This window comes from Stegastes partitus, unplaced genomic scaffold, assembly GCF_000690725.1.
Source record: "Stegastes partitus isolate 25-593 unplaced genomic scaffold, Stegastes_partitus-1.0.2 Scaffold101, whole genome shotgun sequence".
NCBI classification, from domain to species: domain Eukaryota; kingdom Metazoa; phylum Chordata; class Actinopteri; family Pomacentridae; genus Stegastes; species Stegastes partitus.
The window spans coordinates 684,307-700,513 of NW_007577832.1; the positions used below are offsets into that span (position 1 = coordinate 684,307).

Genomic DNA, 16,207 nt, shown 5'->3' on the forward strand with positions numbered 1-16,207 from the left:
TTGGAACATTGGAGTTCCAGCTGATTTTCAATGGCAGATTTGACACTGCACCTAAGCGTGTAAGACTACTATTCATTTATGCCGATGCATAGCGTGAGAGCTGTCAATATCTCGTCCTCTACCTGTTTCAGGAGTTCAAAAGTTACCAGCGGCATTACAGCAATGACGCAATTCAGTCACAGACGAATTGTGCGAGACGAAAAGGCAGAGTATGGATATTCGAATTTTATTTGTCTGCTGAGATGTTTACACTTTGCCTTTAAAATGTGCAGCTAAGTAGTTCTCACACTTAAATAAGAGGCTTTATGCATTGCGGTGGTGAGCAGTGTAGATCAGGCTGTGTGTGACTTTTACGATGTAATACTTTTTACTTGAATCAATTTTACATTAAGGCTTACTGTTGGGGAAACATATTGCGCTTTTTGTCTGAGAATTGAATTAATCTTGAGGGCCTTGAAATAGGCTTCGAAAATTGAGTAGTTTTCAAAGTATGTCTCTATAAAGCTGAATTCACAAGACCAAATAAACAACAGTCAGAGTGAAAGTTTGTAAAAAATGTATATTACAGCTGTGTGGCTTCATTAGATTTGATTGTGCTTAAAAACATGAGGAAATAAAGCCCACAGTTCTGATCCAAATGTAGCTTCTTCCTGAAAGGTGCATTTGCCAAACGAGCACTGGTGAGAAAATAAAAGTTTTTTGGGCGGAAAAGTCTCTTTTTAGGACACCACCACTCACAGTAAGGCGCTGTTTCAAACCTCTAAGGTATAAGACACAATTATGTCAATCTTACAATCCATGAATTCACCCAGATCACATCACTATTACTTTCTTTCTTTCCTTCCTTTAGGCAGTGATAAGCAGCCAGTATGTCAGGAGCCAAAAAAAGAACTAAAAATGTGGGATCCCTGTCAAACAGCAAAATAAACACATATCATAAATAAAAAAAAATAAAAAAAGAATGAATTGAGAGATGTTAAAAATGCTCGGTCATGCAGACAGGAAATGTCAGTGATTTACTCGAATGTTCCTGCCGCGAAATGTATCATGGTTTTCATTTTCAGCCTGGAAAGGCAGCCTGCTGATCTGTAGGTGGGTTTCAGTGGCAGAATGAACTTGAAATTCGTCACAGTCTTTCACAGTTGTGTTGATGTCACAGTCAATAGTCGGTTAAGTCTTTATTTCCAGAACACTGGCCCAGTGTCTGCCATCTCATTTTTTTTTATTTATTTATTTTTTTCCCATTTAAGTGTAAGAAAATAAAAGATTGTTTTTAGCTCAGAAACGCCCACACATGTTGTGCTGTTACTGTGAATTTATTCTGAGCACTAGTTGGTGCGCCGCAAGATACTGTAAAAGTTTGGAAATTGAGATGAATCATAATGAAATATTAGGAATATCTGTGTGTTGCTACTGCTGCAGGTTTGCACATGCTTTTGATGCTTAAATCGTTTTTTTTTTCATGCAGTTGCAGGTTGAAGGATGCTTATTTTTGATTTCCTACCTTAATCCTCTTCAGGGTCACACGGGGCATCAACCTCTCCCAGCATTAAATGGATACAGGACATGGGAACATCCTGCACTGACCACCTGTTTACTCTGATACCCACATTCGCATCTATGCACAGCTGAAAACCTCTAACCCCTTTGACCCATATGTGTTTTCAAAACAGGAGTCAAATGTATCATTGGAAGACAGGAGAACAGTGTTTACCTGCTGCAGCCCAGTTTCATTTGTTTCATCTGATCTGATCTAATCAAGATGACTTGGCTCGAGCATAATGGCTCTCTGCATGGAACAAAATCTCCTCCACTTAAAGAGCGAGTGCTTTGCCAGTACTGCGCGGTGCAGGTGGACGGCGCGACAGAAGCGAGCCTCTCGCAGGTCAGCGACCCGGCTCCAGACGATAGGAGCAAGGCCAGCACTGATGCAGGGCAGCAGGAGGTCTGCTGCAAAATGGTAGAGCTGCTTGTGCTCTGCTGATGATGCGGATATGGCTCACCAGGAGACTGATCCGTGAGCCAAGCTCCTCCCTGGCCCCTGATGAGGAAACCGAGGGACAGATTGAGAGTCTGACAGCTCTGTGAATCAACTGAGAGATGGTGAAAAACGAAGCAACATTTTATAACATTGTACTGTCCAGATAAAAGTCCTTTCACAGACTGAACCCTAATTCCTTGATTTGGAGATATGTTTCTGGTCGTGCTGCTATCTCCCTGCAGTCTTTAATTAGTTATCTGAACAAACCTGGAGGGAAGAGTTTCCCAGCTTGAGCCTGTCAGATCCGGCCCTGGAGGTTTGGCACCTCATATTGAGGAGTGCTCTCCATTTCGCTGTCTTATCTCCGAGGAGCAGAGCTATAGCCACCTTACTCTGATGGTATAGAACACAATATATCTTAGGACGCTCTTTGCACATGCAGGGCATATTGGCTAAGCCGTGAGAAGATCTCATGCTTATCCACGTTTTTGCTCCTAAGCTGAGACTTACTGGAGGAGAAAGCAAACAACCAGAACTGACTATAATTAAATGAAAATGTTGTATAATTTAATAAAATTACCCATTTAACTCACTTCCAAATTCCAATAAATGGTGCGAAACCACTGAAAACAAAAACAGTGTTTACCTTCATGACTAGTTATTTAATTGGTGTTTGTAGCTGCAATTACGGGGCAGACTGGACACCCATAAAATCAGTCAATCAGTCAAGTCTATTACAGGTGATGCGTACAAATGATTTATACAGAACAATCCAAATTTATTTATATTTTATTGGAAGAAATGGTAGCTACATCGATTAAAACTGTAGGTCATTTATGGAAAAAAAAGAAGAACTGAATGTTTATTGGAAAAACTTTGGCCCAACTTTTACTTTTTGTATGAATCTCAGTGTTGAATATAATCAGTAAACACAGTTCACAATTGTCAACCACTATATACACCAGACCACTGATAGGAACACTGTGTTGACTGCAAGCAGCTTTCATCTGAGGAATATCAAACAAGTTGCCTCTTAGCCATTCTCACAGATTGAAAGTATGTGTTTTGGGTTTTGATGCAAGGTCAGAAGACCTTAAAAACAAGTTCCCAACAAGGGGTTGCCTCGGCACAATGGGCTGACCGTGCGTACAACAAAGCCTGGAAGAGGTCAAGGGAATATCTTCTGCAGCCACTTTAGAGATACTGCTAATTTACTGAACATATTTTTTCTTGGCTTCCACTCTGCTCTTTCATGAAATGCATGAAGAATCAGTAAGCATGTGTATGAAACAGACCGCAAGAACTGGTGCAGAATATGAGTGACAAGCATGATTAATTTATGTTGGAATTATTGTACACTGACTTTGACTCACTGCATCTGTTTACCCCGATGAAGGCTGAAGGCATGAGCTGAAACACTGAGTGCTATTTCAGCGTCACTGCAGTTTGAGGGCTAAAACGTGGCTGGGCTTATTCAAAAATATACAATGAGCGTATGCTATTACAGGATGAAATGCACACCAGCAACAAAAACGTAGCACATAACCTATAAGGAATTGCTAATTATAATACCATGATAAACACAGTTTTGTGTCTGTCCAGCAATTCTCACACAAAGACTGACTTAAAATGCAAAAGGCCACTGGTTTCTTAGCTGTAGGACATGTACAATTCCCAAGCCTGAACTCTGTATTCAGCATTATTCATTATTATTGGAGGTAGCCTATATACACAGTATTTACAGTGTAAATTTCATCATAATTAGCCTAAAGGTTAAAAAAACACACCCCTGCTTCAGTGCTCCTCCTCTGTCTTCACCCCTGCTGTTTTCCACTCTAAGCCTCGGAAGAAAGCTTGTGATTAATGTAGAATGCACATACAGCTGGCCTCTTATGCATAATGCTCTATTAGTAGTTTACTGTTCATGCTTGGTAGGTTTCCACATTTTGCACCTCTGCTAAAATATACACTGAACAAAAAATATATTAGCAGCAGGACTATTTCATTAAATTCTATCCATTCTTTTTAACTTAGGAAAATGAGTATTTGTTGTTCCAAAGCGGGCACGTCTACAAGAGAATGGACGACACGAAGCAATCAAGAATGCGTTATATTGGAAATGATAGTGAGCAGATGGAGAGTGGAGGTCATAGACCAGAAATCAAAAGCCTGTCACACATCTGTAATGCATAGAGTTAATGGTGTTGTCGATGTTGCTGGTGGAATGGTGGGGTTGTGGAATGAAGGGTTTGGCGAAGCTGCTGGACAAGGATCATGTTGTTGGACTCGTCCAGGCAGAGCATCATGTGGCAGATTGTCTGTCACACCATGCTGCCTGAGATGATTTCTTAGACGACAAATGAGTGGGTGTTGTGGACATCTAAGTGTCTGGCTGCAGCCCTAAATGACATGAAAGCATCCAGGGTGCCAACAACCTGCTCTTATCTTCCTCTTGTCAACTGTGGCATCGTGTCATTTGAATAAAGCTGCATTTTAAGCTGGCATTTTATAGTCACTGGTCAAAGGAGTGTCTTTGTACAGGTCACGTTATCTGATCATTGTCCTTTAAACCCACACCTGAGGAGGGTGTGAATTAACTAAATTTAGAATTTTTTCACCAGTTAAACAGCTAAAAACAAAAATTCTTGTGCACAATTGGTTAAACTGAGTCATGTTTTAACCATAAAAATACTTAGTTCTTTATTTATTTATTTTTTTCTGTACATCAGAGGGGGAAAAAAACAACATTTGCATGCTGCATTTATATTTTTGTTCAATGTACTTTTAGGTACAAACACAAGGCAGTGATCAGTGATCATATCAACATGTCTTTCACATGCATTTCACAGTTGCAGACTTAAAGATTTGATGCTGCTTGATGATGGGTTGCAGTGTTTGCTCTAATCAGAAGCTACACTAGAAATACACATGCACTGAAGCGGTTCCGTAGTTTTATTTCCATGACGTGTCCTTTCCATATGATGCACCTCTACAGGTTGATTGCATAGGAACGGTATGTTAAAGCCAACACACAAACCTCACAAACCGGTTTTTGTGGCCAAACTAGCCTTCATCCGTCTGCTCGCTTCATCCAGTGTCACCGACAGCCCGGTGTCAAAATGAATCCGTCTTTGAAGACCAGTAAAAACGTACCCCCCAGGTGATTTCAATTTAAAAGGTACAGTAGCTAAAGCGACAGAGCATTTAATTGCATTATGTGAAATGTCATCTGCAGGTATTTTTTTTCAAATCGACATATTTTCTCTGCGGCACCGCCCAGCCTGTGATATATCGGCACACTCCGGATGACTTGAGCATGCGCACCCCGCCGTACGTCACGGACGTGACGTCAACGCGCTGCAATTCAAACTTCAGGAAACGAAAGTGTCGTTTAAGAAACGGTCACCTCACAGACAGACTGTTTTCAGGGGATTTCTTCATTCTGCCTCGTCTGTAAGTCCTAAAAAAATCATGTTTATCTGTGATAGAAGCTTTGTTTTGTACTTAAACGTGGACAGCTGGTACATAGGACAGTGTTTCGTTATTTTATATTAACTAGCGACTAAAGACAGGTGCAAATAAATACCTAGTGTAACGTTAGCTGTCAGTTTCCTTCTCTCTTACATTTTCCCTTCTTTCTTACACTAAATTTTCTGTGTTACTGATACTCTGAAAAAGTTTAATGTTAAGAATGTGTGTTAGTGCAAGATGTGAGTAAATAAATAGTAGCACAAGTTAATTTATTCGGACTGTAAATACAGAAACACTGGCTCATGTGTTCTTTGTGATGAAGCTAGCTCCTCTGCTAACCTGTAAACCCTTTGTACAGTTTAATATTTACATTTAGAACCACTTCTATCATCGTTTTTTCATTTCATTCTTCTCTGGGCTGTTTTATAGCTAAGGGTGTGTTTTCTACTCCTCTTCAGTTCAGAGTGTTTGTACAAATAGCTTCATTCAAATTAAAATAAAATACCTCCTGGTGAACTTCACATTCAAACAGTCACTCTGTGAAATTACTTGTCTCTCCAGACTGCTCCGGCTCTCAATACCAGCAAAGCAGCCATGACATCTAAAGGGGCTAAAGAGTCCCTCGTCACCAAGTTGGGTTTCAAATCCAGCAGCTCTGCCTCCAAGGCTGAGGCGGAGCTGGAGAGAGTCAGGAAGGAGAACGCTCACCTGAGAAAAAAGATTGATGAACTGGCCAAACGACACATCAAACTGCCTGAGTCAGACAAAGGCAAGCTGCTGGAGGTAAATGAAGAGTTGGGTTTCACAGTCACATCAAGGAGTTTCAGGGTTAACTTGCATGCCTGTCTCTGTTTGGCTCCTTTTGGCTTTACTTTGAGTGTAATTTCTATCATTTCAGAGGATTCTCTCCCTGGAGACTCTGCGAGAGAGGAACAATCAGCAGCTGCTGGTTAAAGAGCAGGAGCTTGAAACTGCGAGACAGCAGCTGTCAGCCAAAGGAGGAGAGGTATGACATGACAGCTCTGTGCAGAAATATATGGTTAAAAATCACATATATAGTTGACTGGTATAGATAAATCCATCAAGAGCTCCTCTGTAAACATGGACACATCGATGCACACATTCAGACACCCTGAGGCAGCACTTTTGTGCTCAGAATGAGGAGATTTTCCTACAGCTGTGTCTTTGAGAGTACTCCTCAACTTGTGAAGAATTGTTGCACTTTTGGCATTGTATTGGTGGCATATGTATTGTTGGCTGCAGACAACTGTCAGAATGGGGGGAAAAAATCATACTAGAATTTCAATGAGCTGCCACAAAAACAGTTGGGGGGAAATAGCTTCTATCCAATCCTGACAGCAGCTCAGCAAAGTGAAGTTTAGACAACCGGCAGAAACTGCATACTAACACACGGTGTTATGTGCTGTTGACTTGACATTTATAACTAACTATCTTTCTCTGTAGCGGGTGTGTGTTCGTATTGGTATTCACGACTTGTTACTGTTTATGCCAGTGCTGTAGAAATTCAAGCTATTTATTTGTGTCCGTTGCTTATCCTCATGAAATCTCATCTCTATTGTTGCAGAAATTGTTTTCTAATTTTGGCTAGACAGAATGAAATCAACCAAACTTGAAGATGACACGCTGGTTAATGGAGTATCAGCATTTTGCCTTGCCCAGACATTAATTACGCTTGCCTCTTCGTCGTTAACGTCCATCAACACAAGTGCTAAAAAGCAAAGATGCTGAATGTGCAGTGTCACTAGACTGCCAGCCACGTAGCGTCAGTTGTATCAAGACGATAATTGCTGTGAAAACAAAAAAACCCAAAAAAAATCTTAGCAGGCTGTCTCTGATTAATCGAAGGTTGTAAAATCCAGCTGACATGTTTGTCGTAGAGCCTCGTGAGGTTGATGTTTATTTCATATTGTTGTGTGTTTCAGGTGGTAGCATCGCTGCAGGCCCAGCTGGAGCAGCGGAGGAGAGAGGCAGAGCAGAGGGACGCGTTGTTCCAGAACTTGTCACAAGAGACGGAGAATCTGAAAAACAAGCTGGCCACTGTTTCGGCCCGATGTCAGTCCCTTGAAACCCAGGTGGTGGTAGGTTGACCTTGTGGCCTCTATACCTGTCTAGATGTTCTAATTAGTCAGAAAAAAATATCTCCTCTTCCACATGAACAGTTGCCTTATTGGGGATCCCTCCTAATAATGATTGGCTTTAAAATGTGCCTGACTTGTGCTGGTGATTATAAAAAGTATTACGAGTATAATGAGTGCATATTTGGTAACCTACCTTAATTATGTAGGAATAATCTGAGGATATTACAAATGCGAAGCAATGGTGAAAGGAAAAAAAAAAGAGTAACGATTATTGGAAAACTTGAGGATAAGGTTACTCCCTTTTTTTTGTCAGATCACTAAGAAACAGGGTTGGTTGAGTAGTTATATCCCTCCTTCTGACAGCACATTTTCCCCCTGGCCTAGGATTAAATCCTGCAACAGCTTTCTGTCCTCTGCCTCCCTTTCTAATATCCTCTTCTAAGATTTTTCTTCTGTATCTACAGTGTTGATGCAGGATACATTTTTCTGTTGCGTTGTAGCATTTTTCACGAATATAAGTCTCTTGTAGTTATTATTTGACTTGTGATCCAGTCACGCTAAGGTCTGATTATGTGTGCCTCATACATAATTGGTGTGATTTTTGCCTCATGTCATTTAAATAGTTGTGGTTTGGCTTCAATCAGTCGCCTAAGGGTTTTTTGTTGTTGTTTTTTTTTTAAATCAGGCCCTTTTTAACAGATTTATTGTATGCTTCAACAGTTTTTTTTTTAGTGGCTGTACTGCATGAAAGATTTGTTTGAAAACGCATATGTAGGTGCTCTTTTGTCCACTAGGTGGCAATGTTGACCTCTGATTGTTGTCCTCAGTTGCTGCCATCATCTTCTCTTTGGAGCAGTTTTACTAATTTGCTGTAATGAAAGTCACATTTCCAGATAAGATGTGGTTAACAATGAAGCATTGTAAATAAGTGCACATATTTTTCCATACTCCTTAGCATGGGTTACTTGTGCAACAACATACAGCTTACAGCGGTTTGATGAAAGATAAAATAGCAGCTTTGTCATGTCACACTTTGCCTGTTTAACTCATGTTATTGTCAAAGTCATGTATGAAAAAGCTTTTGGTGAATCTGTAGTTTCCCCTTCACTCACAACTATAGGATCTTATCCTATTTCAAAAGGAAGCCCTTTGAAGCTTTGAGTACAGCCAGTCCTGCTGTACTCACTAGAGAAGTCATCAGAATTCTTCCAGGCTTCTGCACAAGCTGACGTGAGAAAATCACAAGTAGGGACTTGAGGAATATGGATGAGTGAAGGCTCATCGCATACCTTCTTTTGGGCTCAGTTCAAGGTCATATAAACAGGAAAAACAACCCAGCTTACTTTTTTTTTTTTTTAAATTGTCAGGACATTTCGTCCTGGAGTCCTCCCTCTGTACAGTTCATCCTGATTTCTTAATATTTTAATCACAGTCAGTTACAAAGAACACTAGGTCCATTATTCACTGATGCTCCAAACAGTGTTATCGAAAAGGTTTCTCTTTTTATATCTCGCTGCTCCCACTGTGGTTATATTATTGCATCAGTCGAGGCTAGAGCCTGAAAAAACTGGAGAGTTTAAAGAAAGTAAAGTGGAGGTTTTTACCACAAGGATAGATATAATTTTTTAAAGTCAGAAAGGTCACCAGAATCCTTAAAGTTCTGTCTTTGAATGTAAATGTTCTTAGGCTGTTTTCTTAACATTTCAAGTCTAGTTTTGGGCCCAAGGAAGGGAATTCATTTAAAAAAACAAAGCTTAGTTCTTGAAGACATAGCATATTTTTTGATGTAGCTGTGTTTCAGTTTTAAATGCACAATGACTACCTTGTCTTTGTGTCCTAATGGTACATTTTCCAAGAATACTGTTCACTTTCAAAGCCCTTGGTTTATCTTGTTTTGCATTACTAGAAATAATCTGACCACAAACCCCTTCACCCCCACCCTTTCCCCACAGACTTCCTGGATTCTCAAAAGCTGTTAGTAGGCTTAGCTTATGGGACATACGTTTAAATCCATCTGGAAAAGTTGACAAGCTTGTCTGGTCGAGGAAGAGCTCACGGAGCCTTAGCACATAGACGATCGTTTAGATGCTTACTGTGACATTGTTGTGAAAGGTTTTGCTGCAGCTTAAGCGTTGAATAGGCTCAGACATGTAGACCTTAGGGTCAAGGTGATAGAATCATGAGATGAGTGACTATCCTCCAGGGATGGATGTCGAGGAATTTGCCCCCTGGGTTGGTGCCTCAGGTCCTGCGGCCAAGTCTCAGAAAAAGTAGCGCCTAGATTGATCACTTGCTCTTGAGTTTTCTCTTCTTGCATTATTAAAAATTAAGAAGATGAATAATTTAAACCAGCAAGCCGCTGTGTGATTTTATTTATTTTTTAAGCCGGTGGCAGACCTGCAGTTTTTAGTGTCTGTTGAGATTTTTCCCTGAAAAACGGAATAAACTGAAAAGCAGACACACAAAACAAAAAACACGAATGTGAAATACTTCAGAATGACAAGTTTCAACATTTGCTATTAGAACATCTTCACTTGTCTTGGATCGATGTCAAAAGTTATTTTTGAATATTCCTTCACAACAGCACTATCTCTAGAATAACTGTGTAGTAACAAGAAGGCTCAGATACACACAGCGGCTGCACACTGCATTTTGATGAGCTGATGTTTTCAGAATTACAACTTGCTCATTCAATTCAAATGAAATTCGATCTCTTTTTCAATTTAGAAATAAGTATATCTGAATAAGATCTTTGTGAGAACTAAATTATATTCAAGTGTTGATGCTAAATACCATATCTATGAGACTTTGGTATATTTTAAAGAATGTTTTTCTTTCTTCGACATGGACAGGCACCCCCTGCAGACTTGGCACTGGTACAAGATCAACTGAGAGACGTGAGTACAGTCAGTTTTTTAAAGTTTTTACATGCCTGTTTGTAATTCGAGAAAAACATTTCTTCTATTAAAAACTGTTTTTAGTTACTGAAATATCTTGCCAGTCGGTATATTTCACTCTTACAGTTGCATTTAGGGTAAAGGGAGTTTTCCAAATTCTAGGACCTATATTTGTTAGTTAGGTGGTTGTTTTCAGTTTGGACACAGAACCAAACTCCTGTCACTGTCATCTGCAATGGATGAAAATAAGGACAAAGAGTTTTTTATGTCCACATACACAGAGAAGAGTGTAGCGTTATAGGGGCTTTGCATCTCACCACCAGGCTCTGGAGAAGAACCAGCAGTGGCTGGTGTACGACCAGCAGAGAGAGGCCTACGTGCAGTCCGTCCTGGCCCGTTCAATGGAGCTGGAGAAGCAGCTGGCTCAGGGAAAACAGGAGCAACCGAAACAGGAGGCCAGTTCAGAGGGTAACGATATCTGTCATTTCCACACCATTTGCTACGATAACACAGTGCTAATTTTGGTTTTTGTTTCACTCAGTATGGAATGGAAATATGGGAATTTGAAGATGTGTGCAGTTTGACTGATGTATTATTTTTAAGCTGCGGTATTAAGTGAGAAAAGATTAGACAGGTAAAAATGCTGGATTTAAAATTATTAGGAATTGCCCTTACATTGAGGACTGTTGCCTTTACAGTAAATGTTAGAACTTTCCATAAATCTTCTACATCAACAGTTCTGAGTACCAGTTACTTTACACTATTACTGTGATTAATATATTTAAATAGCTTCTTAAGTTGCTTTCTAACACTTCTTGTCTCAGCTCCTGCCAGTTCAGCAGGTCCAGAAAAGGAATCCCAGCTTAAAAGCCATTACGAACAGTTGATGTTAGGGTTGCAAAAAGACCTGGAGAACCAAAAAGATCAAGTTTCCAGAACCCACCAGGAGCTCAGTGAGCAGAGGGAGCAGGTAAATGCTGCAAATATTTCATTATTCTGACTGAATTCTTTTCCAGGGGTAAGAATTTCTGGTTTACTGCCTACTTATTGTTTGTATTCTGAATGTTGTGCTGATCATTTTACTGGCAACCTTGGAGTCTCCCTATCAAACTATGTACAAATTCATTGACTCTCCTTCCTTTTCAAAAGATTGATTGAGCACCGAATCAGCATGCAAGTGCACTAACCCCGCTAGGCATCTGTGATTTCGATTCAGATATCTTAATAGCTGTTCTGTAGAACTCTGTTAGAAGAAATGAGCTGACATAAAGCACACACCGTACCCTGATGTTTGTTTTCCCTCCCTCTGCAGACCATGAAAGCTCAGGTTGCACTGCAGTCTCAGAGGGAGCAGGTCACCAGGGCCCAGGAGGAGATGTCAGCGCTGCAGAGGCAGCACGACGAAAAATGCAGCCAGTTGTCATCCTTTCTGAGGAAGTACGAAGAGAAGAGCAAAGAGCTGGAGGAAGCCAAGATGCAGCTGCAGGCAGAACGACTGAGCAACAGGTAAAAAGCAAGTCTGCTCTGGTTGTTGATATCAAACAGAAGTCGCACAGTCGTAGTGTCACTGTAAATGTGACTCGTGCACAGAAACAACACAGGCCTAAGATTAGAAAAGGCCAAACTGCAGGCCTGGTGGGATGTGTTCTTTTAAAAACGCTTCATTTATCGATTTTACTCACTTCGGCCACTTTTCTTCAAATTTTACTGACCTAGGATTCTAGGTTGTTGAATACAAAATGGAAATACTGTTCATAGGCTTGAAACTGGCACAAAAACAGGACAAGGGGTAAACAGGACTATTGATCAACCATTGGACAGAAACAGAAACCATTCATATGTTTGTGGGTTACATAAACGTTACATCCAGACATGCAGTAAGTGAGGAGAGACACGTGTCGTCTGAGCGGGCAGACAGAATGAGAGCCGAACTGGACAATATGGAAATTCGACTGGAAGAGGAACGGAAGAGATCCGCTGAACTTCTGTTGCAGGTAACGTTCCCGTTCGCCGTCTCGTTACTGTTCTCTAACATTATGGAAGTCATTCACTCAGTTTATTAAAGCGCTCATGATGCAAAAGAGGAAGCCTGCATTTATAGCATTGCAAATATAAACTAGGAGGACCTCATCCATCAACAGTTATCATTGACTTTACAAGAGCACAGTAAATATCTGTGCGTATTAAAATGAAATCTAATTCCGGGTTTATTTGAATTGAGAAGAACTGAAATATAGCGTTGTGTTTTGCTTTTGAAAGGTGCTATACTGATGTATTTACCATGCCTTGAAAATCTCACTTTCGTAGGTGAATATGCTGCAGAAGTCTCTTCTGAGCCAAAATGAAGAACAAAGGAGAATCGCAGCACTGGAGCAACAGGTAAGACCTCGCAAACGTTGCACAGACAGTTCGACGAATGCTTACGTGTGCATAGTTTTAGTCCAAAATCAACAATTAGATCAGCCGTTGCCGATTACACAATCTGAATGTTCGCCACCCAGCTGTGAGTGGAAAATCTGTCAGCACGCTCCTATTAGATGGTGTGTAGCGCAGAGTTGCAACAGTTTTCAGTAAGTAGTACAGTCCAAACTGTTCCCACTTGTGTTCTCGACTTCTCATATATTTCTGCCCCTCCTAAGATCCAACTCTCTGCCAAGGACTTTGAAAATGAAAAAATTGATCGTCAGAGCATGCAGCACCAGTTACATAAGGTGCTGAAGGAGCTTCGCAAGGCCCGTGATCAGATTGCTAAACTGGAGTCTGCTGTAAGTGTTGTAAGACGTTGCAACCATATATACGTTGTTTTTTTAAAGTCTAGCTTTAGTCTATTAGTTTAATCACAAATAATGGCTCTTGCTTTATCTAACTTTAGAAGCCTTAGTCTTTTTGCTCCAAAGCTTCTGCTAATTTAATGTCATTTTATGTTCCTGTATTTCAGAAGCAGCCAAACGCTCGCTTTTCAGAGCCCAGCTCATACAATAGGCTTGAGTTTGAGCGTCTCACTATTGACGATCCTCTCGGCCCCACATCCCCGTCTAAAGTCACCAACCTCCTGGACGAGAGTTTCTTGGAGTGCCCTAGGTGTCGGGCCCCGTATCCCACCAGTCGCCACAGAGAGCTCCTGGCTCACATTGACTACTGCCTTGCCTGAGCTAGCACTGATTCTAGACCAGTGTTTCCCAACCTGGGTGTCAGAACCTGCCCTCACCCAAGGGGGCAGCAATATCGCATAGATCACTCACCAATGGGGCTGGGAACCACTGCACTAGATCGTTAGATTCATTCAGAAAATGTAACCCCTCCAGTGTATTTTAAACACCTGTCTGGGGGAGAATGTAAACACCGTGAACAGGCAGTTTCACACACTGATTTCCATAAACACAGCACTGTTGTGAGCAACAAAGGTGAGTAAAAGGCATTTTTCAACTCACCCAGAAGGCTCCTAACATACCATCCTGCTATTTGTTTCTATTTCCATAAACTGAGTGAATTGCAATGAGGCTCATGTACGCTGATAAGTTTAAAATACTCCTCGTGGTGTCATAACGATCAGTTGAAACAAGTTTATATGTTCAATAATGCAAATCATGGGGAGGATTGTGTGTATAGTTTCCATAAAACATAAGAAATTCTCAGATTAGTACTACCTTAGGCTCTTTGTCTTCACTCCAAGAAGTTTCACACACCAGACCCAAATAACACGTCGCTTCTTATCAAAAAATGTTCTGTTTTTATAAAAGGGACTTTATTTTTAAACGTATATTTCATATCTAAATCACGTTAGAGTTATTTAAAAACTTGTTAAAAGTGTTTACACGTTCATGCCATGTGTGTACTCCAGTTCTTTTTTGCCATTAGACGATCATCAGGCCAAAGATCAAGTCATTTATATAATAGAGCCTCCCATATAATTATGTCTGGGGTCTTCCGGTATTTATATTTTACAGTGTTTGTGAAGCTCTTAATAAATTCTGGCTATTTTTTATTTTTGTGTGTATTTGATTTAAGTATTTATTCTTGGCTGATCTACTGTCTTTTTTTTGTATCATAGGGATTTGCTTTATTTAGTTTTCTGTTAAAGTTTACAAACCTGCCTAATATCTTCTGTTGGTAAACCAGCTGTAAACACACCTTATATCTACTCCTAGTTTCAGTAACAGCACCTGTGGTGGTTTTGTGTGACATTTTCTTGGGCACATTTGCGTTGATCTGAAAAAGAAAAGCGGCAGTGGTCATTTGCTGTTTGATAGTACTGATGTGAAGGACACAATGAAAGGGAAAAATAGTGATTTTTATGTGTTTTCAGCTCCGTTTATATGATTATAACTTGCCTGCCATGTGTTATCTATTATATCTTTAGTGGTTGTGTCTGATTACAACACGTCGATCGTTTCTCTGCCTGTCAGGATACAAATAGTTGGATAAACTTTGCTAAACCATGTGACTGCAACCATGACCATGATTCTTTTTTCCCTTCAACCTTTACCACATAGTTTTATTTGCCTAAACGTAACCAGACCTTAAACATAACTGGTCACATGCGGCAGGTTGTCTGTGTATTCTCTCTGAGTGAAGCTCTCTTCCATCTCCACCTTGACTTTTCAAGCCTGCAGCCCTGTAAGGCTGCAATGAGATTGCATGAGTTAATTCCTTGTACTAAACTATTTAAGGCAGGGATTACTGAAGGTCCTCTTGGTAGGGGAAAGGGGGTTAAGGTGTCTTTATTCCTGCAGCCCTGGCAATGTGACTAGATTGACTTACAGTAAGACAGACAGACTACTGCTGTTCATCCTATCTGTAGTTGTTTTAACTTGGGCTGTGTGTCGTTCAGAAGATCTCAGAATCATATTGCTTTTGTCAAGTTTGCTGTTTTTTAAAGTTATTTCCTTCATTGTAATCATGTTCTCCAAAGTTGTTTTGCCATGCTCTGTACTGTACAAAAATGTGCAATAAAGATGTAAACCTCCCTCCAACACAACAGCACTTGGTAAATGTTTTGTCATGTCAGTGATCCATGGAAAGGCAGCGGAGCCTTGAGCAAAATGCCAAAGTCAGCATGCTGGCATGCTGTTCTTCAGTACTCTTGGTTGGAATGCAATATTTTGCAAGTGAGGCCTGAAGACAGAGTGTAACTGAGGTTGATAGACAAGCCATTAGTTTGGAAGGTATTTATACAGTATTGGATAAATTCCAGGGTTGTTCCTGGCTCAGAATGGACTTTTGGGGTGATCGCGCACTGCATGACGTGCACGACAAAGGCCGTGACGCTGTGACCTGACTTGACAGAACTTTATACACCGCCCTGTGATAGGAAAGTTTCCTGTCACTAAAACTGATTAACAAAAATGATCATTTATTCTGTTGCTGTTTTGTTGTTGGTGATTTGCCTGTAAGCCTCCTGGGGGAGCACCAAAAAGCCCTCTCTGCAGAGGAAACCCTGAATTCAAATTTAAAGATCTGCTCGTTACAATTCATCTTGATTTTGAGATGAACGTTTTGATCAAATTTCACAGCAGTCTATTTCAACGATTGTGGCACATCCAAAGCTTTAAATGTCAACCTCATGGTCGTACTGGAGGAGGTTCAGATGTTTACAAAAAGCTTCAGGATGCATTATGTGGGAACAAAGGCGGTTCTTCACCAAATTTATGCTCATCCATCCAGCATGTGAATATATATTTTTTCGTAGGAGTGGAAACTTCACAAAAAATATCACAGAAGTCATTAGGGTGGATGATCGGATCAAATTTGTTGGCAGC

The 16,207-nt window shown here is 40.5% G+C and overlaps 1 protein-coding gene across 2 annotated transcripts; it reads left to right on the plus strand.

The window, feature by feature from the left end:
* Positions 1-5,405: 5,405 nt before the first annotated feature.
* Positions 5,406-15,426, plus strand: cep55l (centrosomal protein 55 like). 2 transcript variants are annotated; one of them, XM_008277582.1, is made up of 12 exons: positions 5,406-5,434; positions 6,014-6,235; positions 6,351-6,458; positions 7,396-7,551; positions 10,404-10,448; positions 10,772-10,916; positions 11,273-11,418; positions 11,761-11,954; positions 12,319-12,442; positions 12,756-12,827; positions 13,088-13,213; positions 13,387-15,426. In XM_008277582.1, exons 2-12 carry the CDS (start codon positions 6,047-6,049, stop codon positions 13,597-13,599), a joined length of 1,518 nt encoding a protein of 505 aa, XP_008275804.1. In that variant the 5' UTR covers positions 5,406-5,434; positions 6,014-6,046; the 3' UTR covers positions 13,600-15,426. The 2 variants fall into 2 exon arrangements, with proteins under 2 accessions (XP_008275804.1, XP_008275805.1); XM_008277583.1 differs by lacking the exon at positions 5,406-5,434 and having other exon boundaries at positions 6,087-6,235; positions 6,353-6,458.
* The last annotated feature ends 781 nt before the right edge of the window (positions 15,427-16,207 follow it).

Bases quoted from the DNA above. Each gene is read 5' to 3' on its own strand.
- cep55l (XM_008277582.1), top strand. From the start codon at position 6,047: ATGACATCTAAAGGGGCTAAAGAGTCCCTCGTCACCAAGTTGGGTTTC. The intron at 10,449-10,771 runs GTGAGTACAGTC...TCTCACCACCAG, and splicing joins TACAAGATCAACTGAGAGAC to GCTCTGGAGAAGAACCAGCA. The intron at 11,419-11,760 runs GTAAATGCTGCA...CTCCCTCTGCAG, and splicing joins TCAGTGAGCAGAGGGAGCAG to ACCATGAAAGCTCAGGTTGC.